Source organism: Penicillium subrubescens (genome assembly GCF_028828155.1).
Source record: "Penicillium subrubescens strain IBT 31985 chromosome Unknown utg000006l_segment0_segment0, whole genome shotgun sequence".
Taxonomy (NCBI): Eukaryota; Fungi; Ascomycota; class Eurotiomycetes; order Eurotiales; family Aspergillaceae; genus Penicillium; species Penicillium subrubescens.
The window spans coordinates 860,151-884,927 of record NW_026643156.1 but is presented as its reverse complement, the minus strand read 5'-3'; the positions used below and the strand labels follow the sequence as shown (position 1 = coordinate 884,927).

Below are 24,777 nucleotides of genomic sequence, written 5' to 3'. Positions count from 1 at the left end.
GGATTGAAGCTATTAGGATACAGTAACATTCCATAAATTCAGCTACGTATGAAGCAGGTGATGGTTTCCTAGCCAATGATAGTGCGATAAAGACTGCTCCTGTTCAGAAATGGGGTAAAAGAGAGTTTCAAAGTCAGTTGTTCGCCCCCTGACTAATGTGAGAATTAGTGTCTCTGCTGGTCGTTTTCATGAGTGTCACCTTGCTCAGACTGTAATTTCGCACAGCCCTTGCGGCACATGACTTTGCCTGTACATCGCGGAAACAAAACGCATATTTCTATATCAATCTGTATATGTATTCACAATCTGGTCTATATAAAACAAAATCTACACACGCTAATTCGAAGAGAAATAAGCCAAGGCGTTCTCCATCTTCTCCTGGAGAAGTTGGACGTGCCCAGGCATAGGCAGCTCGAAATGATCACCATTAACAGAAAAAGTCTTCACCTCTCCACCGGTGTACTTCTCCCACCCATTGGGACCGAGGTTCTCCTGGCCCTTGTTGGGCACATGGCAGGCAAAAGTACCCAGTTTGGGATCCTCCATGAAGCCCGGGTAAGGCTTAGTCGGCACACCCTGAGCCTCCAGCTTCTGAATGTGAGCTGGATCATCCGATACGCGATTGATCAAGCCTCGCTCCGCCCAAATGACAGCCGTTTTGGCGGGCCGCTCGGATGCTGTCATCGGCGCCGGCGAGTACTCATTCATGGCGAAGAAGAACTGACGCATATGTTCGCGACGGGCTCCGAGGGCACTCCACTGTCCATCTCGGTTGACTATTCCCTCCAGAACGGCGTCACTGGTGTCAGCCTCAGCGAGTAGCTTGCCTTGGTCAATTGCCCGAGGACGAGGGCACGGCATGTCAATCAAGAGGAGGCCCTTGACTGTGCGCCCGGCCTGGGCCAGCTGGCGGGACATCTCAAAGGCAACAAAGCAGCCGACAGAGTATCCTCCAATCATCAAAGGACCAGTAGACTGCGCCTTAAGTAGCGCATCGACGACCAGCTTGGCAACACCATCGATGCCGACCTTGCTGTTCATGCGAGAGGGGCAACGGAGGAAGGGCGAGTCGATGCCGTAGACGACCTGATTGGACCCGAAGGGGCGCAAATGAATGAAGGACGCGACCGTACCGGTTCCATCGGTCATCATGTACAGCGGAGTGCTGCCGGCTTCAGGGCGGCCCTGTAGGAGGGTAATTCTGACACTAGGAAGAGGCGACGTGTCTGTGTCAAACCCCGGTGATAGAACCGACGGCTCCTCCTTCTCCACGTTGTACAGACTTGACGCTGGCGAGGTAGGGGTGAAAGGGGTGAACGGGGCGGCCGGCGTCATGCCATCTTCATCACCACTGGAAGGCGTGTCGCTGCTATCATTGGCGTCCGAGTCGTCTGGGTTACCACCTCCAAAGACGCGACGAAGGTCACCGATTGTGTGATAATCGAAAACAAAGGAGGCGGGCAAATCGACACCCTTCTCAGTAACGGCAGCAACGACCTCAATGGCCATGATGGAATCAACACCGATATCGGCAATCTCTGCGTCGTCAGTGAACTCGGAAGGATCACTTCCAGTTGCTGCGATGAGGCTTTCGAGAATAATCTGGAATGCCCGTGAGTTTGCAGTCTCCGGTTCTTTAGCCTTTTGCTGTGCTTTGCTCTGTTTGATAGGAACTGTGGCCATAGCAGCAGACAAATTCTCATGGGTCATTTTCTTTTCCTTGACAGGAGGCAGGGATACCGACTTGGGAGCTGCATGCTGGGGCCCTGTACCAACAGCATGTGGTCTTGTGCTGAGAATGTGGCGCCAAGTGGCCCTCTTGAACTGCTGGTATCGCAGGTCAGTGGACAGCATAACAATCTTCCACGTCTCCGGGTCGAAGACGTAGGCTGAGCAGAAAGCTGTGGTGCCTTCCCATCGTGAGATGTGCGTGTACGTCATGTACTCCTTGTCAGCCTTAACAGGCGCGAGCTGCTCGATACTGTCGTAGCCCATGAGAGCATAGGTCAATGGCTGCGGCGTATTTGGGTTACCGTTCACCATGAAGCCCGCCAGATGCAACAAGGCCTCACCCCAATATGGCGATGCCGTGAATCGGGTGCCGGTCGGGTCGGGTTTGATTTTGATCGTCGCAGCGGCCTCCTGATAGTCGCCCGCAACGTACGCCTCTTGAACGCCACGGAAGTCGGGCGAGAACTCGACTGCATTAGCGAACAGCGCGAAGAAAACATCGGGTTGCATGCGGTGACCTGAGCCATCCTTAGACAGTCGAATTCGCTCCTCCATCTTGGCCTTGATGAAGAAAGAGACTCGGTCCAAATCGGCCTGAGACTTCTCGGGGATTCGATATTTGACTACCACTGATCCGAGATCGAAGGTCTCGCCGGTTTTGGAAGTGGCCTTGAAAGTGGCCAGGACGACTTCAGACGAGGCGCTCTCCATGGTGGCCGTGGTTACCAAGTCGCCATCAACGCCAACAAGATCGCGAGTGAGCGGCGCGAGCAGATGGGGCTCGTGGAAGGTAAGATGAGAAGCTGTCACGCCAGTCTTGCCGCCACTATACTCGAACGCATACTTGGCCACTGTCGCAGCGGCGTCGCAGAAGACAGTGCCGGAAGCGAGACCGATTTGCTGCATCCTGTGACCATCAATCACGCCCATGAAGCCATGGTCAGAAAGACCAGCTCGGAAGGTGACTTTAACCTGTCCTTCAGGTGTAATGGTCTTGTTAACGAGGTACTGGGCCGTCGAGGTAAGGAAAGGCTCTGGTGCAGTTGCCATGGCTGGAGCAGAAGCAGGGACCATTGCGCCGTTGTTCTTGTCAGTGTGTGTGATCCAGTAATTCTTGACATCCCATGCATATGTTGGGAGAGTCAGCAGCTCGAGCTTGCTCTCGTATGGGGCGTGCAAGGCAAGCCAGTCCACGTCAATGCCGCTGGTGTAGGCTGCCACGAGAGTCTTGGAGATGATTGCCCAGTTGCTGTTGTTTGCGTCGATAGTGTGATTGATTCTAGCCGCTGGCGGCGAGAGTGTAGATCGAACAAACGAGGTGCACACTGGACCGGGGCCAATCTCGATCCAGAGAGGATCATCATTCTTAAGTGCGGACTTGACAGCGTTGAGGCCCCCGGAGAAGTCGACTGCTTGGCGCGTCTGGCGTACGAGGTAGTCTTCACTGAAGACGCCCGGTACATCAACCACAGATGCAAGCAAGGTCGACGCCACGGGAATCTTGGGCGGCAGATATGTCACGCCACTGGCGAGAGCCTTGTACTCGGGTAAGATGGCGTCCATCTGGAAGGAGTGGAACGCGAACGGGACAGGGAGCATCTTAGTGCGTAGATTGGTGTCCTGGACAGTCATACTTGTTTGCATGCGTGCCAGGTCCTCGGCCGTTCCACTGATGACGGTGGCCGTGGGGCCGTTGATGCAGGCCACTCCACAAGTAGTCTCCCCAAGCCGGGCGAGGTGCTCTCGCACGGTTGCCACGGGTGCCGAAACGGAGAGCATAGCCCAAGAGTTAAGCTCGCATCGCTCGAGGAGAAGCAGGGCACGCTGGCCGACGAGGTACAGCGTGTCCGTCAGCGAGAGGACTCCTGCCGCGTGCAGGGCTGCGTACTCGCCCAGACTGTGGCCCATGACCATGGATGGCTCGATCCCTGCCGAGGATCTCCAGAAGGCAGTCAAGGCAATCTCCAGTGCGACAACGGCGAGCTGGACCTGCGCAGCGTTCTTGGTAGATAAGTCAACGTTATCGGTGGTGATTATGTCCAGGAATGCCGGGAACTGGTGAGAAGCACAGATGGCCGCGCAAAGGTCGACGGTCTTGCGGAAAACGGGGCTTGTATGGTACAGCTCGCTGCCCATGCCTGCATAGTGGGAGCCCTGACCAGTGAAGGCGAAGACAACGGGAGGAGCGGATGATTTCTTGGCTGAGTTGCTGGTGCGTTGGATCTCAGCCTCGAGCTTCGAGACGGCGTCTTGTAGTGTTGAAGCCGCAATCGCGAATCTGAAAGGGTGGTGCACTTTTCGAGCAGTTGTCGAGTAGGCTACATCTTGCATCCGGGCATTGGGGTTCGCACGGAGCCACTCCGCGAGTCGACGCATGTTGGCAAGGTGAGATGCAGGTGTCCTGGCTGAACTGGCGATGACATGACTCGATCGGACGTCAAGCTCCTGTCGCTTGGTGAGACTGGCTTGGTCTTGCTTGTACTCTTCGATGAGGACGCTTGCGTTGCCACCCTAGAGACATAGGATACCGAACGTTAGCGTAATGATCCTTGCAAGAGAAATGGATGAATAGAGCAGGGACATAGTAGGTAAACATACAGCCGCGTCGAAGTTGTTAATTAGAATGCGCCTGGGCTTCCCATCCGCCGACTTGAACTCGGTTGGCTTGGTGGGAATCATAACGCTGGGATCGTCTCCGAGAATCTCCAGCACGTTAGGGTTCATAGCATGTGGCATGCCAGCCTGAGGCGGGATAATTCCCTTCTGAAGCATGAGAATGCTCTTGAGAATTGAGGACATACCAGCAGCCTGAGGTAAAATATCGCATATCAGTATGAATTGCCATTCGTTAACCAGCCTACTCCTGGTGCTGATTTCAGGAACTTACCGCTTCAGAATGGCCGATATTTGCCTTGATGGCTCCGACTGGCAGAGGCTTGCCGCTCGGTCTCGGCAGGAAGACCCTGGAGACTGCTCCCATCTCGGCCTTGTCACCAACCTGGGTCCCGGTACCATGCATTTCGATGTACGAGACATCATCGGGGTTCACTCGTGCGTTCCGGAGGACCTTCTTGAAGAGACTCTCCTGCGCGTTGGCATCAGAAGTTGTGATGGAAGTCGCGTTTCCAGAGTGGTTTCTGGCCGACGAGGCAATGACGGCCAGGATATTGTCATTATGAGCAACGGCGTCTTCAAGTCGCTTCAGGACGAGGGCACCGCTGAAGTCAGCACGGCAGTATCCGTCTGCGTCGTCACGGTAAGTCTTGCAGCCACCTGTTTCAGATAACACACCAGCCTTGCTCAGGAAGGTAAAGGAATGGGGATCAGACAAGATGGTCGTGGCACCTGCAACAGCCATGTCGACATCTCTTGACAACAGACTCATGCATGCCAGGTGGATGGCCGAGGTAGAGCCCGCGCAGGCCGAGTCGAGTGCGTATGTTGGGCCTTCCCACTTCATCTGGAAAGCCAATCGGCCAGGGCCAAAGGCACGTTGGATGCCCTGTAGTGTATAGGCATCACATCCCAGCGCATGATGGCTGACCTTGAGCCAGTCATCGAAACTCTGCGCGAAGAAGACAGCGGTCTTGTTAGGATCAGTCGTCTTTGTCTGGCCTGCGGAGTATCCGGCCGTCTCCAGAGCCTCATATGCGCTCATAAGGAAGTGTCGGTGAACCGGCTCCATCAAAAGCGCCTCACGCGGCGAGATCTGGAAGAACTTGGCGTCAAAGTGGCCGGGATTCTTGATGAAGCATCCGTGTCTACATGTCATGGTGCACTTGCCAGAGCTGTGCTTGGTGCAGTAGTACTCATCCAAGTCCATCCGCTCAGCTGGAATTTCTTGATGACAGTCTTGGCCGGTGACGATAACGTTCCAGAACTCGTCCATGTCCTCGCTGCCGGGCCCCTTGCCCGACATTCCCACGATCGCGATGGCGCCCTCTCGGAGGCCTACGCCTTCATTGGAAGCTGATGATGACTGCAGGCCGTCTTCGATGGATACCTGTCTTGTTGCTTTGAGAACACCATTGATGTACGCTGAGTGGCCACTGGGGCCCATCATCTTAACCTCGACATGCTCTGACGACGTGCCGAGGTAGGTATTAAGCTTTCCAACAATCTTGACGAGATCCAGGCGTTGTGACAGTGTTTGCAAAGCCGCAACTCTCAGCAGATGGCCCCAGCTGGAGTAGGTTGTGCTAGCGTCGTCGTCGGTCATGCCCCATACCTTAAAGCCTGGGCGAAGAGGCGTTTCCAAGAGAGCCGAGTTCCCGACAACGTAGTCCATGTCGGATTCAGAGACATCGAGAGTGTGCTGCAAGCCGCGGATACCGGCTATCTTGTGATTGGGGAGATTCTTCAATTCAGGGAATTGGGTGAAGATGAGCTCCAAGACTGAAGGTGGTCCAATGATGGTGTTCCAGCGGTCTCCCGTGAAGCCAACCTTGGCTCTCTTGGAAGAGGGAATGCCCTAAGCACCAGTTTGATTAGATTAGTCTGTCTCAAATCAAGATTGATCGACTCTCCCAGGACTTGCATGGTCCCGATGCTTCGATCTCGTGATAAGAATAAAGACTTACCACGTCATCTTGGAATTGCTTGAGCTTCCTTTCGAGCTCATCCAACGAGATACCCAAGATAGCCCAGCCCCAAACTCCAGGGCGGTCCTCCCGGGTTCTTGCCCGCCCAAACATTAGACTGCAGACTCGAACCCATACCCGGCCGGCCTCGATAGAGGAATCGTACAGAATGTTGAAATTCGTTGCGATTGGTACGGAAACAGCGTTCCAGAGACCGGCAGAGATACCAACTAGATGTGTTTCGGGCCTACCTTCGTCACCTGGGTGGAGCAATAGTGGCTCGCGGTTGGCAGTCCTTCGAAATGGGAGATTCAGGTTAGAGAAAAGGCAGTATTGGAGAGGGAAGAAGACCTACTCTAATAGCAGAACCGCTCTAACGGTATATAGTAGCATGGCATGGACAAGGCCAGCCTGATCGCTCGAACGACGATATTTCTGAGCGAGCTCTTGGAAATTTGAAGCATGTCCAAAGCTCTCTTGTAAAAAGCCATCCATGTTTCTCACCTCGGCCTTGAAGGCAGAGAACAGATCGTTCAAGAAGGATTGGAGCCATGGCGTCGTTGTGGCCTGGTCAAAGACATAGTCCATGCCATCAACCCATGAGTCTGTGAGGTCTCCAAAAAGGAGGACGGTGGGAGGAGTTGAGCCCATTGTTATTGCTGTTGTTTGCCTTCTCTAATTGTATAGATAGACCTTGGGGCGATGATGAATCGCTACAGACAGTGGAAACAATGGACAGTCAAAGACACATCTTATGTTTATGCAACTGCATTGACACCCTCTCAGCCTAGCACAGAGCGCGTAATCTAACGTGATCTTGTTCCCGATCATGGTTGGGCTGATAACGGCCTCGCCGTACCCGAATGTCTGTCCGAAACGGCTGCGTCCCCGATCCTCCCTGATAACCCTTGTTTCACCGAGATATTATGTCAGCTAAGCAACTCCCGCGTGGAGTAAGGTTCCTTTCGGGAATTTCACTTAACCAGGGTGAGGTACTTTTGCCCTTGTACATCAACGCCTCACTGTCAAGTTGCCATCCCGAATGGAGTTCAATACCCAGAGATCGCTTGTACTGCCCAAGTGAGGAACATTGAGGAAGTTGAACGTATTCCCCCGGTCATGACTTGCGGCCTGAGACATAAATACGACGTGGATTTCAGGAGCAAAGTGCGGTCTTGGAATATTCATGTCATGTAGCCCTTTCCCTACATCAGTAACCAGCATCCGTAACCAGAATGAGTGGTTTGAGTTAGAAATTGAGAGTATTCAGTTTGAGTAGAATTCCGTGCTTAAGATTGCTCATTCCCTGTCGCCCGTGGATGGAATAGAGAGCAAGTGATGTCATCAGGGGCATTAGATATTTTGAGCCGCCACACCCGAAGACGAAAAATCATACACAAGTGTTGCCCCAAGGCATCTCGAATGCCACTGGACCCTGCATCCCCCCGTGCACTGCTGGCGAAGCTTTCGCTTGGCTTTGCTTTGCTGGTGCATAGCGCCCTGTGTGCTAGGTGGCGGGGCGAAGAACTCGACTAGCTTCAGCCCGAGGAAGTGAAATTTTTGAGGGCTCACTTAAAAGATTTGCAACCAATATGCTCTAGTTGCATCGTGTACACATTTTTTTTCGGTAGGAATCGGCATATCGTCCATATTTTGATTGTGTATTGAGGATCTCCCGTCGCGTAACTTGAAGAGAAAACTCGAGGCTCCATATTGAATTTTAAGTTGGGAAAGACAAATAAAAGTTAAGTAGAGATGAGCGAAAATATGGAAATCTTTGAAAATTGTCAAGTACTCCACTGCTGCAAGTAAGAAGGTGGGAAAATTGGAATGGAAGCTGTGTTGTTGTGACATGAGGTTGATCTACGTCACGTGAGCGGGAGGATCTGGCGATTCTCCAATACGAGGAGTGGCGTCTTCCTAACAACAAATTCTGGTCAAGAGATCGCGAAAAACTATATCCTGAGATTCGCTACCTATACACACGCACACTTTAGTGTGGCGGGTATATGTGGGCTCTATATAGAGGAGAAGAAAATATGGGCAGTACAGGCTGCAGGCAGCAAGTGTGCTCAGAACGACTAATTACATAGCATGGATCGCGCGCCCAATCCGCCTGACTGGGGTGGGTAAACAACCCGAGCTTCATGACACGACCCAAAAGTACCTGCAGGTCTCACGGTCCCCGCTGGTGATGACACCTTAAATACCCGCATCAGTCTGCTTGAATGGCGCGGTTGGCTCCCACTCGTGCCAGGCCTTGCAAATGGGGTCAAGTTCCTTGGCCCAGTCACCGCCAATCGGCTTGGGAATCTTGTCCGCCGACTCCAAGACAGTCGCTCCGAAGCCCTGGCTGCTGTGCCAGGTAATGTGGCAGTGCAGAGCCCAGACACCAGGGTTGTCCAGGGGCCACGCGATGGCAAGGTATCCGTTACTGGGCATGGTGGCCGTGTCACGGCGAGGCGGGTTCTTGAACTGCCATCCGTACGTTCTTCCAGTCCATTGCTCGTAACCGGTGGAGAGGATGAGGAAGTCGTGGCCGTGGAGATGGATGGGGTGGGAGATACCGGTGAAGGGCGTCTTGTCTTCAATGACCAGAACCACCCATTCCACCTCGTCACGACGAAGGGAGCTCTTCGCCGTCGCGTTGGATCCAACCTGGAAAATGTTGTCGGTTGCGGGAATGGCCTTCAGGTCTCCGTTGATCACGTCTCCGAGTGCCGGGTTCGACCAGTTCACCCACATGAAGGATCCCTCGTTGACCCACCAGCGGAGGTAGGTGTTGTTGTCAACCCACTCGGGTCCAATGGTCTCGGTCTGGATGCCGGCGACGACATTTGCCAGGTCCAAATCGACAGGAACCCAGGGCTCCAAGTTGGAGGGCTGCTCGTCCACGCAGAGATCCCATGCGATGATTGCACCATCCACGCTTGCGCTGGTCGGGTCCGCGGTGCTTGACTTGTCGTATCTCACAATGGCGCTAATGTTGTTTGCGCCGGCGCCGTTGGGAATACACAACGGCTGGAAACCACTGCGCAGCCAGTAATCGGCCGGAGGTGCGTTCGCCTCGACAATAACGTCGTATCGCTGGCCCATGTCGATGAAAATGCTCTTGGTCTGGTATGGCACGATAGGCACGAAGTCCATGGCGATAACCGTCAAAGTGTGGTTGTCAATGCTGAATTGAACCCAATCCTCCTCTGCGACGTTGAGAAGTCGAAGACGATATTTCTTGCCCTGCTCAAAGTGCAACTCGAACTTCTTGCCATCGCTCAGGCAGTTGGGGTCAGCCTTGGTCGCGTTGAGCGCCGTGCAGTTGCCGGTGCCCATGCCGTTGATCAGACCAGTGTCAGAACCGTTGAAGGTAACGTTGAAGTTGGCGACAGTGGCCCAGTGCAGGTCGGCTGTTTCATGGTCCCAGTCTGTGATGAAGACGGCCCCGAGATCCTCGTCGTAGTCGGCCGTGGCAGGACCGTTGATGATCAGCGGTCCGTACAGACCATTGCTGTATTGGAAGCTGAAGTGGCTGTGGTACCAAGTTGTGCCGTACTGGTCGGCGTGGAAGCGGTACGTCATGCTTGTCCCAGGTGCAATAGGGCATTGCGTGACACCGGGTGTTCCATCATTAGCATTGTTGTTGAGCTGGCGCACACCGTGCCAGTGGATAGACGAGCCGTTGGTCTTGATGTTGTTGGTGACATGGACGACAATCTCGTCTCCCCAGTTGGCCACGATGGCTGGGCCGGGCATAGTTCCGTTGGCCGTCAGACATTTGCGCAGGTACCCGTCTGGGGCACAGTCGATCTCCTCAAGGTTCAACCAGTACTCGACAGTGTGGTTGGTGTAAAAGACCGTGTCGTAGTAATTGGTGTTGATGTCGTGCTCACCCCAGCATTGACGGGACTTGGGGCCGTTTTTGCATCCTGGGGTCAGGTTGGTTTTGCGAGGAGTAGCCCCTGGGCCAAGGGGGGCAGGGATCGATGCAGCCGATACCCCTGTTGCTGCAAGGGCAAGCAGGGAGAGGAAAGAAAGCCCTACCATAGCTACGAGCAGCAATTGACTTTCTACTCAGACAGGGAACTGTTCGAGGAAGCTTGAAGTCTTTGAACCAAGGACACGAGAAAAGTCCGGGTGCCCCCCGTTGTTTTCTAGCTCTTCTACTAATGAGCTGTTCCTAATCGTGACTCCTTTCACATCTCACGATCTATGCTGCCCGATATGAGAAATGCGGGCATGTAGTTCGTATATTGTTCGGGGATGTACTTCGGGGATCAGCTGACATGAGCACCATTCGGGTACGTAGGTACTCGGCGAAAGCCATCTTCGGGGTGGCATGCAAGATGGATGCCAAGAGTGAAACCTACACACCACAAATAGAATAATAGTTTGTGCTAGGAGGTGGGAAAAAATGTCGTCGTTCTAAGCGAGAGGTCCTTGAATGCTGCGATGCTTGAGTCTGCTGTTCTCGCCTTAGTCGATGAAAGCTCACTTCAATTTAAATAGCGACACCTACTATCCGTATCCAGTATAGCGTGATACATAGTGCCACCAATCAAAGGCAGAACATCAAACCAATTGCGTTCGTCCTACTAAGTAGGCGATTCTCCATCAAGGCCATCGATTGCAAGGAGAGTATGCCTTCCGGGGTGGTCGTTCTTCCTTGTCAGTTGGCGGGAGCTTCTTGGCTGCGAATGGATCCATGGTAAATCGCCAGCTCGAATGTGTATGAAGAGGCAACTTGGTGATCAACATCCAGGAATTCCGGCATATTTAAAGCTGATGGATGCAACGAATTCAATTTTCTCAAACTACCTCAATAGATACATAGCCTATCTAAAGAGATCATTCACTTGTGCAGGGAAGCTCAACCCGGTCCTATAACCACTTTCTCGGATCTTTGCCAACCTTCTCAATTACGGAAATAGTGAGCAGATTATCTGCGAAATCACCTCGCCAGTGGAGGACTTTGAGCAGCAGACTATCCTCAATATGGTTAAATTGCCTCGTTGTTGCTCATAGGAACGGATGCATGAATATATTATGCAGGTATATGAAACATCTCCGGGCTACTTTCCTCAGGTCCATGCGTTCGGACTATCGGACCTTCTAGAAGTAAAGCCGAGGGAGGAGCACAGCTTCAATGAGTTGTCTAACTGCTTTTGGTTATACAAAGATTTAAATCCGAGGGAAGCTTGAGGTAGATCAATGTGCTTACAAATGACAGCACACTTAGGTACCTAGGTACAGCTCTAGCTCGGACGTAATCCTGTCAGCTGCCGAGCTGAGCTGAAAGTTGTGGTTACTCATCATGGCATGACAAAGAAAAGCGCATCATCATTCATAATTCTTGCAAACTGTGTTCTCCCACAAACAATCTTTACAACATGGCGACCGTAACAAAGAAGTCAGTGTTGATCACCGGCTGCAGTACCGGCGGCATTGGCTGGGCCATGGCCAAGACCTTTCACCAGCGAGGGTTCCATGTCTTCGCCACGGCACGCGACCGCTCTAGGACCGGGAGTCTCGACGAGCTAGAGGATATAGAGATTCTTGAGCTAGATGTGACAATCCCCAAGACCATTGCGCAGTGTAAGGAGATAGTCACAAAACGAACTGGCGGGCGTCTCGATGTCCTAGTGAACAACGCTGGCGTTGAATTCAATAGCCCGTTACTTGACACGGACATTGATGAGGCGAAGAAGCTATTCGAAGTTAATGTTTGGGGTCCTCTTGCCATGGTCCAGGCATTCGCTCCGCTAATTGTCGAGGCCAAAGGAGTTGTTTTCAACCAGAGCTCTATCGACGGGGCATTGAATATGGTATGGGCGGGTAAGTTGTCCTCCTTTTAGTGCTTGCAAGCTACTCTTCCTGCCTCATGAGCAGCTTTACTCACATCGCAATTTGTGTGCTCTTTTGTAGGTATCTTTGCAAGCTCCAAATCCGCTGTCGCACGCATGTCAGAAACTTTGCGTGTCGAACTTGAACCACTTGGTGTTCGTGTCGTGACGTCCATATGCGGATCCGCTGATACGCCTATGTTCGGTAAGCCCGGTGGTCCTATGGAGATACCCGAGTCATCATATTATCACGGCGTCGAAGCGGAAGCGTGGAAAGAGCGGATGGATCATCAGCGTCAAGCCACGGATGTCGACGTGCTCGCTGGAAAGTTGGTCAAGGATATCATTGGTGGGACGAGGGGAGTTATATGGCATGGGGCGTTTGCTTCGTTGGTATGGTGGGCGAGCTGGTTGAATGTTACGCGGTTCGTGGATAGGATGATCAACTCCGCTCGGGGGTTGAATAAGGTCAAAAGGATATAGGGGGTCGACATCCTAGATTGTTGGAAGTGCTTGTCAGCAATTTGTTGCACTGAATCCAAAGTTGTGATAATTAGCCTCTATGTGGTATATATGCACCCGGAGCCAAACATTTAATCTGAAGCTTCAAAGGGGAGTGTTTTCAAGTTTGAAACCGCTTAATTTTGTCTCAAACAATATATCCAAGCAGTACGATCGGTTCAGGCCACACCTACCGGTTGAGCACTCGAAAATTACGATGTCTAATCATTGAAAAATAAGTGTCTTGATGAAATCTGGATGCTTGCTCACAGAAAGACTCCCTACCAGTCTAGGTACGAAAATAACATCATGCAGATACTGCCTTACTTCTTCAACACAACTTCCAACAGCGCCGTCTGCCCCTGGCCGTGAACCTCCTTCAGCTCAAGCCTCTCATCCGCTGCCCGTAACAAGGCCTCCCACTCGGCGCGAGTACGTTCCTTAGCACCCAGTCCCACCAACATCATTATATCCTGTCGTCGCATCGCGCGCTCTTCATGTAGAGGCGTCCCATCACCAAGGCATGGCAGCACTCTGTCACTGATTAGCACAGGGGTTCCTGCGGGCGAAGCTTCAAGGCCGGGGACAAGTGCTCGAAGAATGGAAATCGAGTCAGCATCAGCCCAGTTATGGAAGACGTGGCGGAGGAAAAATGCCGCAACGCCGTTTCCACCGGCCTGCTGCGGCTCGAAAAAGTTGTGTTGCTGCAGGTCGATGCGGCTAGCCACGGAGGGATCCTCCTCGCCTAAGACACGTCGGCCCTCGGCGAGCATCTTCTCACTGTCTTGGACGCGGAAGGAGAGGTGTGGGAAGCGGCGTGCCAGTGCGAGCGAGACGTGTCCGCTACCACCACCAACGTCGATAACTGTGCCCTTGAGAGTGTCCCATGGGAATATGTCACTAAGGACGTTGGGTTTACGGTCGACTGGGTGCCATCTCTGTCAGCTATTTTCAAAGAAGAAGAACGCTCATGGTCTTACTGGTCGTAACACCTGCCATAGCTTTGGCAAACCGGGCGGCCTTGTCTGGGTTTTTATCGTAATAATCAAACATGGTCGAGCCCAGACGCGTTGTGAATGGTGAGTGTACGAGATCCGAGACTTGAGGGGACGCCTTGATGCAGTCGGCCGTTGAGGAGGCAGATTTGAACATATCGTCCATGCTGCACCAATCAGGTCAATTCATTTCCACTAATTGAGGCGTCGATGGGAAATTGAGACTCACGAATATTGTCCAAGTCCAATCAGATTATCATCTCGGCCAAACGCAGCGCTGCATGCAGTGTGTGCGAACCAACCATCCTTCACCTCACGGAAGATACGGTGTGTGCAGAGGAATCTCAGCACCTGCAGCGCTCGGCCTGCATCCATACCCGCCTGCTTAGCGATCTCTTCCACGGAGATACCCTGTTCGCCCGCAACGGGCACGATCTTGAAGAAGTCAAACTCGAAAGCGACCTGGAGGGCAGCCAGGTCATTGCTTGAGCCCATAAGGCTGCGCATTATGCTCCGCGGGCCGACAACCAGAAGCCGCAGATCCTCGAGTGAGGCAGTGAGCTTGCTGCGGAGAGTGGCATATTCAGGCGTATCAGGCAACTCAGCCGAGTCTGGCGAGAAGTCTGGAGCAGGCAGGTTCTGAGAACCTAGCAACGTCTTAATATTGGCCGCGTGGGTTACAATGTCCAGCGCAAGAGCGAGGATGTCAGTTGTGTCGGTGGGGACATTATTGGTGCCATTGGTGAAGACGCCCATGATTGCGGTTGGGTGCGGATTTGAGCGCCATTATTACTCAGGGTATGAAGTAATGTTATAAAACCTCGTTGTGGATCTCTGTGAATAAGGAATATGCAGATGCCCCGCGCGAAGATGATGCCCGAGTGTAAGAAATAGCGTTACTAACACGGGAATTTGCTCAGAGAGAACACCCCCGAGGAGCCGTCCGTTCGGGGACTCTGCTGCCTGGACGGGGAACAGGGGTTACGCCCGGTGACAAAAATCGCGCTCCTCTTCTCGTGGTTACTATTATCGGTCTTCGGTCCCGAATCGCGCATCCGGGTCTACTATCTTTCTCTAGACTGGGATTATTCCTAGAAAGTCTCGAATCAGGCCCTCAAATGCATGTCTCAAGGACTTTTTGTCGATCTGAAACGAAAAAATTGAAATTCAGGCCACTCGGTTGGAAGGATTCAGGTGCTAGAAACACGAAGAAGGGTTCGACCTGTATGACCACATACAGGAGCGGACAAGCATTCAATGTGTTCACGGCTGAGGTACTGGGATAATCCGGAAGGTAGTGTTAGTAGCTACAAACTTGAAGCTGTCTGAAATGTATCTCAGATTTTTGTAGGCAAAGTTGATAAATTGCTCTCATCTAAGTAGGTACGATGTTCCTTGCGACTCCCTGGTTTTACATAAATCGGCTGGTCTGTTGAAGCTCCGACCTGATTACTCCCGTTCACAATCCTGTAAAGTAACTGTTGTGCTTGCAAGTAAGAAGATCCGACTTAAGGGGCTATTTCTGCCTGGTCGTTGTAAATCAAGATGTGTAGATTCAGGTACAGTATAGATATACAATGTTTTGCGAGTACTTAAATTTCATTCATTTCTCCCTTCATCAATGTCAACTGGCTCCATTCTTCATCCTCTATAATAAACAAATATGTTTGGAAGGAAATAAAAGTCGTCGGTGAAACTCCAGCCGTTCTAAAAGTGTTTGCAAGTGCTATACAAGCACTGAGTTCATGATCTCATCTGTCGTATGGAATGAAAATAGTCTCTTAACATCTCCAGCTTTTCGCTCAAGCCACAGTCGTGCATAATCACACGCAATGACAAATGCCATATGTCGTGAAGGATCTGGAAGGCTGGCCAACGCGTTGTGCTGATCTCGCAAATGCAGTGTGAGTTGCGACAACAGCCTCTCTAGTTTGCGGAATGACAGCAGGTATAGCCGCTGTCGGAGATCCATCTCATCATCCTCCTCTAGTTCAAATACTCCCCATGATAGTCGAGGCTCGATAATGTCTCCCAGAGACGTTGTGGTGCTACTTGGAGTGGCAACACTCGATTTATTTCCCAAAGACGCAAAATCGGCCACTGATGATGAGGATGAGAACGACGATCCCCTGCGTACCGTGGACTCATTCGCAAGCATCTTGAAGTCATCGATCACATACCCAATAAGCATAGTGACAGCCATAATGTGAATAGGCTCGGAATCGTCGCGACTGTGTATGCATCCCATAGATTCCTCTGATGATACGATGCATTGCTTCAATCTTGCAAGTTGCGCGTCCAGAGACAGCCGCTGATCATTGCTGCTGCTGGCGCCGCGCATCGACGCTAGTAGCTCCGTCACACCCGCGTGGCAGGTGCATTCACCCTGGCCATGCAACCCGTGAAACGTCCCCATGTCCATCACGTCGTTATTGTGGTTGGTACCGAAGAATGTATCTAGGTCACCGAGTGTGGGAGTGGGATCGGTCATTGAGAAGTGCCCAGGTATCATGCCTGTGCCGGTGGTGGTACCAGTGACTAGGCTGCTAAAGTCCAGCAGCTGTGTCGTAGTATGCATTGGATTGGTTTCAATGCTTGTTTGAAACATGTAGTCGTCCAGAATATTTGTGTTACTATTGTGTATCTCCACTGGCTCGTCCGATGTCACACAATCATTAGACTGGGTAGCAATTCTATTCGAGCTGTTGCTACTGGCACTAGTACTCGTGCGAGTATCGCCACTGGATGGCTGTCTTGAAGGCCTCCCCGGCCGTGAAGTTTTGCGTCCTCGCTGTGGAGGAGGGATCATGATGGGCGGTGCGTCTTTGTGTGTCCTTCGTGAGAGGCCGTAGATGCAATCAATTTCGTTTCGCTCACACCTCGAACAAGTGGGCTTGCGCTGGCTACAACGCACTTTGGATTCGTTGCAAGCGTTGCACGAGGCGCGTAGCCGCACCTTATTCTCGTCCAACATTGCTGGCCAACTAGACTCGATTTCTCTGTGTGATAAGGGATAGAGCAGGTGCATTACAACCTACTGTTGAATAAAAAATGACAGGGTTGGATAACCTAGTTTCTGTCGAGCTATGCTAGCCTTATGTATGCTGGGATAGCTCCCCTGTCCAACGGCATCATAACCCATGCTTGCCATGCCCCACTGTACACGACAACCAACAAAGGCCACCAACTTGAGTTGGCGCTGACCACCTTGAAATTTACCCCACCCAGACTGCTACCATCAATCCGTATCATTCCAGATCGAGTATACCGTACGGTGTTTGTCTGAAGAGTGTGGTCTTCAGCTGCGTGGCTGAATCGCAGGATCTACTGTCATGCACTGCAATTGGTTGCCTGGACTGGTAAACCCTGCACTAAGCTTTGGTAGCCCGTGAAAATGCTTGTTCGTCGAATTCAGTGGAGCAGATAACGGGAGCGTTCTCCAATTCCGCGAGCAACTAGGCGTTTCCTCAGACAAAATGTTTATAATTATGTTTTCATCTTTTGTGACTTGCAGATACGATAACGCCACCGAACAAATCGGCATACTGAATTTTCCGAAGCAACGTTTACCGTCAGCACTAGCTTCGGCCTGCCCGCCGCTTCCGCTCTGTTTCAGTTATATGCGGGGCCCGAGAAGGCTGTCGCCAACGCTTAAGACCGAAGGAAGCACCAGGGGAGCTTGAAAATAGTAGTTGGTGGACCCCTATCGCATAATACGAATGTCCGCTATTAGAACCTGCACTATTATAGCCTGAAGAACTATTCATTGGCTCAACGGATTCTTCGCCTCCGAATGGTTACATGTGCTCCTGCAGTCCTGCTTAGCCTATCTCGTATTAAACAGACCACGTGTGTAATTGGGCAGCCTAATCAAAACTAAGCCTAGTAGATCTTCATCACCGCCTACGTGCTCCGTATATGAGATAGTCTTGAAGGGGTCAAGGCTGACGGCTAACCAAACCTTGTCATACTGTAAGTTAAAACCCGCGGGTGGATCACTGGGTCGAGGGTCCGTGGGTTTTAAAACCCGACCCAATAATTCTAGAAAATGTCCATAGCACGCTAAGCCCGAGAGTTTTCGTAGATCTTACGATACCAGGCGTGCTATTGCTATGCATTTACTAGATTTGCTTTATTTACGCATGTGTTCTTTACAGTATAGTAATTACATCCGTCTATTTACCACTCAAGAAGTTAGAAGGGAGAATGAGAAGTTTTGATACCAATTCCCAAACCTGGGAGCAATAGATCTGGTATTTTGAGCTACCCGTATGGGCTCAATACGCCTCCATTCTCCAGTGGCGGGGTTACCGTCGTTTTCCGGATGGAATATGAAGGTCGCCCTTGATAAGTCAAGGCTTACTGCAATTAAGCGAACCGGTCATCAATTGACGAATCAACTAGAATAGTTTATAATGCTTGTCAAGGAGGAACTAACGACATCCGAATATTATTTCATAGTGCATGAATTAGATCCTTCGAACGAGCTTTACTTTGCATAAATCACGTGTAGGTACGTGCATGTTGATCTTGGCAGTTCGCGCGTCGGGTCGGATTTCCCCCCTTGCAGCGCTTGCAACCCTTGACCCTGCATGATCCAGGGTCGTGGCCATTGTCAGGATCGCCCGCAGGGCGTGGCAAGGTCTAGATTGACTAGCCTCGTTATTCTAGTCCTTTTTGGTGGAACCCTGACCGGGAGGAATAGTCACTCCTCATCGGTTAGTGGTATGATATTGAATATTCCAAGCGCCACTTTGAGTTTGGCACTTGCCGAGGTGCACTATCCCGTCGGTCGAATTATCTGAATAAAGAAGGTCTTTACAGGGTTGCGGGTGGTGAGACTGATGGCTTACTCTAGTGCCACGGTGATCTGGAAAGTCTCGTATCTGGTGGGCCGCGGGTGTGGCATCAGTCTGTGCTCTGGATGGACAACTAGGTTCCCGGGAAGTCCCGCTCTGGAAGTCTTCAGGACAAAGCCAGGTATAGGCGGGGGATAACATGATACGTGTAGGTTTGCGCCTCGAATCTGGGCCGACGTAAGTGTCATCTGTTTAACTTTCCAACCTTGTTAAGGCATGTCTTCAATGCAGATTTACTATCGGGACTCTAGACAGATTCTGGAAACGATCCTGCCCTTTTCAATAACGGTTAGAACCCTTTACGAATACTACTTAACCTGATGTTCATTCTCTCTTAGCGAGGGGGCTGAGCGTCAGAATCTACATGCTAAGCTAATATAGCGTGGCTTGGCGTTTCGCTAACCGCAAGATGCGGGCGGAAAGCTAGATCGGGCGATATGCCCATGATTTGCAGTGCTAAAGCTCACTCCAGGTGTTATCAATGGCCACACACAATCTGTTATTGTCAATATCTTGGAAATGTATCCATTGATCTAAGTGCCAAAATAATCAAGTTTATCCTCTTTCAAAGTCGCTCAATTGACAACTTCACGCTCATGACGATCTCAACTTTAGTTTGACTTCTGAGCGATCGACTTAATCAGTGCCTTGACCTTCTCCAGGTCCCACTCTTGCAGTGCCAAGAGGGGATTGTCATCCTTGGCCCAGGGATGTGCAAGCGCTTTGGTAGCGAGACAGTACTGAATTTGAACCTCAAAGGTTGCAGCACTAATGTTGCCGGTCTTGAGATCCGTCATCGCCTGTGCCAAAAGAGGCTCCATATCGTTATGCTTGACCTCCCAGCCCTCGCTTCCGAGGACCGCCTTGGTTGCGTCGAAAATCTGATTCTGCGACATGTACACGGAGTGAACATAGACTGGGCGGTTCAGGGTTTCCTCTGGATGCAGGAGAATATTTGCAGTCGCTGTGCCGACATCCTCAAGAGTCGACCAAGGAACAACGTTGTTTCCATCACCATAGATGGAAGCCTTCTTTCCTTGGAAGTCCAGGCCCATGAAACCAGTGGAGAGACTCCAGTCAAGGAAAGCACCGCAGGCGACCAGAGTGTATGTCAATCTGTTCTGAGCCGCCTGCTTCTTCACGGCCTCGTATGAAACCTTCTTACGGCCGAAGACAGGCATGTCATGAATACCCGGGAGTTCAGGGTCGAGTCCAAAGTCGCTGGTAATACTAATAAGGTGGAGAATAAGAGTATTAGCTAAAGTTAATTCCTTATCAATTGAGTTCACTTACAAGCGATACACTCCGGCCTCGGCGGCGGCGTCAATAAGTCGTAGTGGCGTTTCGACTTCAGGCGAGAAAGTCGTGTCGATGACTGCATCCTGTCCAACGAGTGCGGCGGATAATGACTCCACCGAAGTGAAATCGACAACTTCCACGCGCGCGGCGGTCGGGAAAGGCTTAGCAGTACGAGTAAGCACTGTTACATTGAATCCGAGATCCAGCAATGCAGTAAGCACCCGTGCTCCGACATTGCCACTAGCCTAAGATCTTGTCAACTTCGTTAACGATAAAGTGGTTTTTTTGCTGTGCTTACCCCAGCGAGGGCGACGTTATTGATCGTGTGAGGTATCTTCATGTTGACAGAGGTGATTGCAGTATGTCTTTCGATGAGAAAAATTGTTTAGATGGGAATAGCGACCGATAAACACAGGTATTAGATGCTATTTAGACGACGCCGGTGTATACATCATGAAATACGTGATCTGCATAGCAGCGGCTTTAACGGAGCCCGATGAGGATTTGACGCGGATTTGGCCGGAGATCGAAATGCAGAAAAATAAAGTTTCCACCTTAATCAAAAGGGAATATTCTTTTCCGGATTTGCTTTTTATTTCCGATTTTCTTTTTTTTAAAAAAGCACGTGCATTTGATGATCTCCGTGGATCACCTTCCATATTCGCGACGAAATAAGCATCGGTCTCCGAGTTTTAGACCGGCAAAACCGAACACGGCAGCCTGCGTAACTCCGTGCTTGTGTTTAATGGAAATTGTCAGGAGTAGTATCTTTGAATTGATCGTGCGATGATTGCATCGAAGTCTTACACATGTTTCACTGAAAATCTGCCCACTTCGAGACTTCTATGTGCAGCCATACGACTGTTGCAAATCACTCAAGCCCTGAGCTCACCCACGCAGATCATATTGAGTGAGAAGCATCATGTCCGAGTCAAAAGTCATCCTTATTACGGGTAAGATTCCAGCTGCGCCAGGAAATCCCACAATTCTGATTTCGTCTAGGTGCCAACTCCGGCGTCGGCTATGCAACAGCCGAAACAATCGTATGCCAGCCAGGCTACCATGTAATCCTGGCCTGCCGAGACATTGAGAAAGGAAATCAGGCGCGCTTCAAACTCGAAGCTACCAACATCAAAGGAACACTTTCCGTTCTCCAGCTAGACGTCGAAGATGACACCTCCATCTCCAAGGCCGTGAACCTTGTTTCTGAACAATTCGGACGAGTCGACGTCTTCATCAGTAATGCAGGCACAACTTCACCGGGTTCTACTGGACGGGAAAGGCTACAAAAGATATTCTCAACAAACGTCTTTGGTGCGATGCTTGTTACTGAAGCTTTCATTCCCCTACTCCTCCAGTCTAGTCGCCCCTATCTCATTCAAATATCAAGCGCATTGGGCTCGGTCGGGCTTGCTACCGATCCATCGAGTGAGCACAGCCTTCCACCATGGGATGAATACCGCATGAGCAAAGCTGCATTGAATATGATGACCATCCAAATGAATAAGCGACTTAAGGACAAGAATGTCCGCGTCTTCGCCTTTTGTCCAGGCCTTGTGCGATCAAAGCTGAGAGGCGATTCCGAGGCAGCAGTTACTGCCCAAGGCAATGCTGGTGATCCTATGGATTCAGCTAAAGCAATTCTGGAAATTGTATCTGGACAGAGAGATGAAGATGCTGGCAAATTTGTCTGGATAGAAGGATGTTACCCTTGGTAGTTCTGTGTTTCGCCGATGGATGGAAATAGCAATTGAAATTGTACGGATTGGTCATCGTGGACAGATGTTAAGTGAAACTGGTGCTTAGCTGCCCGTCATCGCTTGGCAATCTCAATGCCACCTTTATTCTTCCATCGCTGCACAGCTTCATATCTCTATTCTGTAGATCTCTACTCCGTACTTTCGAAGTGGGTTCTTCCTACCCCGCCCCCGCCCTCCAAGATTTTGTGATCGCAACTCCATCGTTTCTCGAATGTCTATCTCAATGATCTTAGTGGTCGCAATCCTTTCAAACTTAACCATTCAATTCGATGATACTCTTAAGCTTTGATATTCAAAGAAGCCCTCCTAACATCTACCATAACAAAAACATCGGCATATCGTCATCTCAGCCTACCTGCGGGGACCTCAACCCGCTCACAAAAGCCACGCCAAAGTCTAAATCGGCCTTGAAGATCTCAATATCCGGAACTCTATGCACGGACGTTGGTAATATCTCGTGTAATTCCTGATGCTTGTTACATAGAACAATAACAATTGATCAACAAAAGCATCCCTCGTCTGTGATAAATTTGAAAGCCCCGTGTCGAAACCCCGCTAAGATCTGCGACGTCAACGTGGCCTGATAGCTGAAAATGACCTAGGAGGCTAGCCCTGTCCACTTTGGGCCCTTCTGGAAAAAAAACATAATTTTTTGTGGCCAGACTAGCCATGTAAGGCCTCAATGCCTGGATTGACCCTTTATCAAGATATTTAGCTTTTTCTTCAGCATGTCCATTGTCATTAAATCCTCAGCAGCCCGGGTTGTACTTTCCTCGCTACACAAATCCTCCGGGTTACATGCACTAGTCAATGCTTGCGTTACACTAGAATAGGCCTTCATGATTCAATCTCGTATCGCTTATCGTCTCCTAATGGTCAACGGATCTCGGGCCATAAGCGGAGGTAAATCAAAGCGAATTTTTGCGTCTATGTCCAGCACTTTCACATGCTTGATTGCATGGGGCGAATTCAAGGAGACTTATTCCTAAAGATTTTCTCTACATAGGAGGCAAAATTATTCTCCAAGTATGAAATCAATATTGACAAAGTCGAGCGTTGACGACATATCATAGGTTGACTAAAGGCAAAAAACAACCTGGAGCATCGAACTTTATGACGTCATTATTTGAGTCGGACAGGAAGCGGAGAGAAATGTGGGCCGCCAATATCGATAAGATATGAAGAGAAACTGAGGTGACGAACAGTGAGTGACCATTCAGATGTGATCGACATAGCGATGCCTTCTCAGGTCATAGGTGTATGTATATACCTAGCCAGTCACGCATCATTGGATCGCGGAGGATTCTCTGGGGAATACACAAGATGATGACCTGGCGGAAACTGACAGTGTAGTTGGCGTTGTGCGACAGCATAGAGCGATGAATTGATAAACGAGGTTTCACGATAGACTTGAAAATACGAATGACAGTATTCAGAATGGAGTTCGATAAGAAGGGGCCTGTTCAAAGTTTCTCGAGCAAAACACACGGAAGATATATATCCGGACGATATGTGATCGTTCAAATGGGCCAAGGACGCCGGCAGCCCTGGAGGATGACGGGACCGAGTTCTAAGTGTTGAAGGATGTTGATAGCTAACAGAGACTGTTTAGAAGTGACAACACTTCGTTCAAGATTCAGTTTTCTTTCATAGCAGAGCTATGGTTAGATGGAGTACACAACAGAGCTCCCGCGGCAAGAATGTATGTTACCCAGACAGCTGGCGCCAAAGCTCCTGACTGACTATTCCAATTCACTCAGAAGGTGACGCCCCGTAACGCCGCTCTCTCTTTCTGTGCCTCCCTATGCCACCCCTCAGCCTGGCCAGCTAGAGGGGTGGTTGGATGATACTGTTCGATAGATAGCTGTCACATGGCCCTATCTATTCAGATCTTCCAAGCTCTAGATAGAACTTAGCTTCATCAACACTACTCTTACCACCCTCGAAGGTCCTTCCTTTTCTACATTTACATCAGATACCACCTTGCGTCCCGGGGCCAGGCCCGGAGTGAATAGGTGGAGTCCCCCGATGATGAACGTGGCACCATCCCAGAGCATGAGGAACCACACGAAGCCGCCGTCGACCAGCTGCAGGATGTCCTGCAATAAATATCAACTAGGTTGTGTCGCAGGATGGATGTCTTTTGAAGGGCTTTGCAGCTGCTCTTCCCTTTGGGAAATTTCTGCCATGAGAGACCTTTCAAAAGACCCTTTCTTTACCTTTCCTATGAATTTTCGGCAATCAAATTCAACTTCTTCTCGCGAGTGCTTTTCATTTCGACTAATCAATATCTCCATCTCTTGAATATGAAGATTATCTCCTACATTCCAGCTGTTTGAAGATCCACTATGCCCTCCAGGTTTCATGCACTTTAATGGCACTGTTTCACGCGTTTGACCGTCCATGGTAAGGGTTGATTGAAGCTTATGTCATGGTTGCCTGAGATATATACCTCAACTCGACCTAGGATGGCTTTCCACGGCACATTGAGGTTAGGTAGACGGCTTTAGACCTTATTACCTACCTATGATCCGGATAGCCAGAGGCCCGTGAATGCGTTCTAGGTACTCAGAAAAAAGCAAGACTCCTTTTTGAACACCCACGCGATATCGAATCCAATTTCCAGTAAGACTTGCAGCTTCTAACTGACAATAGCCTTTGCCTTCATCGACGTGATAATGATGCTGGGTTTTAGTGTAGTAGAATCAACATTATAATCCAAATCATAGGCTCTAAAGGTATGTTTGAGTATGATCTATTTGCTAGGTAGCGGATGCCATGCTCCCGAGACCATTGAGATAATGAACACCCCCTCATGCCTCTATTCTCCAAGGATAGAACACAGATTTCCTCGAGGATTCCAGTGTACTTATGAGGCGCCCTGATTATGCTATCTGCTTGACCCCTCGTTCCGTCCAAAAGTATTGGCAATAATTTCATATGCTCGATGGTTGATGAAGTAAGGTGCCGTTTTAGGAAAATCAAGCATCGGAAAAAATCATATTGCCGTTTTGGGATAATCAAGCGCTCGCAAGAATGTTTCGAGAATAAAAGTGAGGAACCATGGGGGGAAGAACGCCAATTCAACACCCGCCAGTGATCCTATCCTGGTCATTCGTGGTCTTAACAAAGTAGAAAGAACTTGTACGATTTCAGAGGACCTTATCAGACGGTATCGGAGTCAATCCTAACGCAGTGGAGATATACGCTACAGC

The 24,777-nt window shown here is 50.5% G+C and overlaps 7 protein-coding genes across 7 annotated transcripts; 2 read left to right on the top strand and 5 right to left on the bottom strand.

The window, feature by feature from the left end:
* Positions 1–336: 336 nt before the first annotated feature.
* N7473_008861 (type I polyketide synthase) lies at positions 337–6,962 on the bottom strand (the record flags this gene model as incomplete). Its single annotated transcript, XM_057154801.1, has 5 exons — positions 337–4,242; positions 4,330–4,539; positions 4,619–6,202; positions 6,312–6,606; positions 6,667–6,962. 5 exons carry the CDS (start codon positions 6,960–6,962, stop codon positions 337–339), a joined length of 6,291 nt encoding a protein of 2,096 aa, XP_057005931.1.
* Positions 6,963–8,513: 1,551 nt separating this feature from the next.
* tpcJ (oxidoreductase tpcJ) lies at positions 8,514–10,352 on the bottom strand (the record flags this gene model as incomplete). The annotated part of the gene is made up of 1 exon (XM_057154800.1): positions 8,514–10,352. The coding sequence occupies one exon, from the start codon at positions 10,350–10,352 to the stop codon at positions 8,514–8,516; it is 1,839 nt and encodes a 612-aa protein (XP_057005930.1).
* Positions 10,353–11,695: 1,343 nt separating this feature from the next.
* Positions 11,696–12,631, top strand: N7473_008859 (uncharacterized protein; the record flags this gene model as incomplete). The annotated part of the gene is made up of 2 exons (XM_057154799.1): positions 11,696–12,140; positions 12,231–12,631. 2 exons carry the CDS (start codon positions 11,696–11,698, stop codon positions 12,629–12,631), a joined length of 846 nt encoding a protein of 281 aa, XP_057005929.1.
* A 341-nt stretch (positions 12,632–12,972) lies between these two features.
* Positions 12,973–14,400, bottom strand: N7473_008858 (uncharacterized protein; the record flags this gene model as incomplete). Its single annotated transcript, XM_057154798.1, has 3 exons — positions 12,973–13,574; positions 13,630–13,811; positions 13,874–14,400. The coding sequence occupies 3 exons, from the start codon at positions 14,398–14,400 to the stop codon at positions 12,973–12,975; spliced, it is 1,311 nt and encodes a 436-aa protein (XP_057005928.1).
* A 970-nt stretch (positions 14,401–15,370) lies between these two features.
* On the bottom strand, positions 15,371–16,453 carry N7473_008857 (uncharacterized protein; the record flags this gene model as incomplete). Its single annotated transcript, XM_057154797.1, has 1 exon — positions 15,371–16,453. The coding sequence occupies one exon, from the start codon at positions 16,451–16,453 to the stop codon at positions 15,371–15,373; it is 1,083 nt and encodes a 360-aa protein (XP_057005927.1).
* A 2,661-nt stretch (positions 16,454–19,114) lies between these two features.
* On the bottom strand, positions 19,115–20,142 carry N7473_008856 (aromatic alcohol reductase; the record flags this gene model as incomplete). The annotated part of the gene is made up of 3 exons (XM_057154796.1): positions 19,115–19,733; positions 19,797–20,047; positions 20,101–20,142. The coding sequence occupies 3 exons, from the start codon at positions 20,140–20,142 to the stop codon at positions 19,115–19,117; spliced, it is 912 nt and encodes a 303-aa protein (XP_057005926.1).
* Positions 20,143–20,724: 582 nt separating this feature from the next.
* N7473_008855 (putative short chain dehydrogenase/reductase) lies at positions 20,725–21,520 on the top strand (the record flags this gene model as incomplete). The annotated part of the gene is made up of 2 exons (XM_057154795.1): positions 20,725–20,755; positions 20,805–21,520. 2 exons carry the CDS (start codon positions 20,725–20,727, stop codon positions 21,518–21,520), a joined length of 747 nt encoding a protein of 248 aa, XP_057005925.1.
* Positions 21,521–24,777: the final 3,257 nt, after the last annotated feature.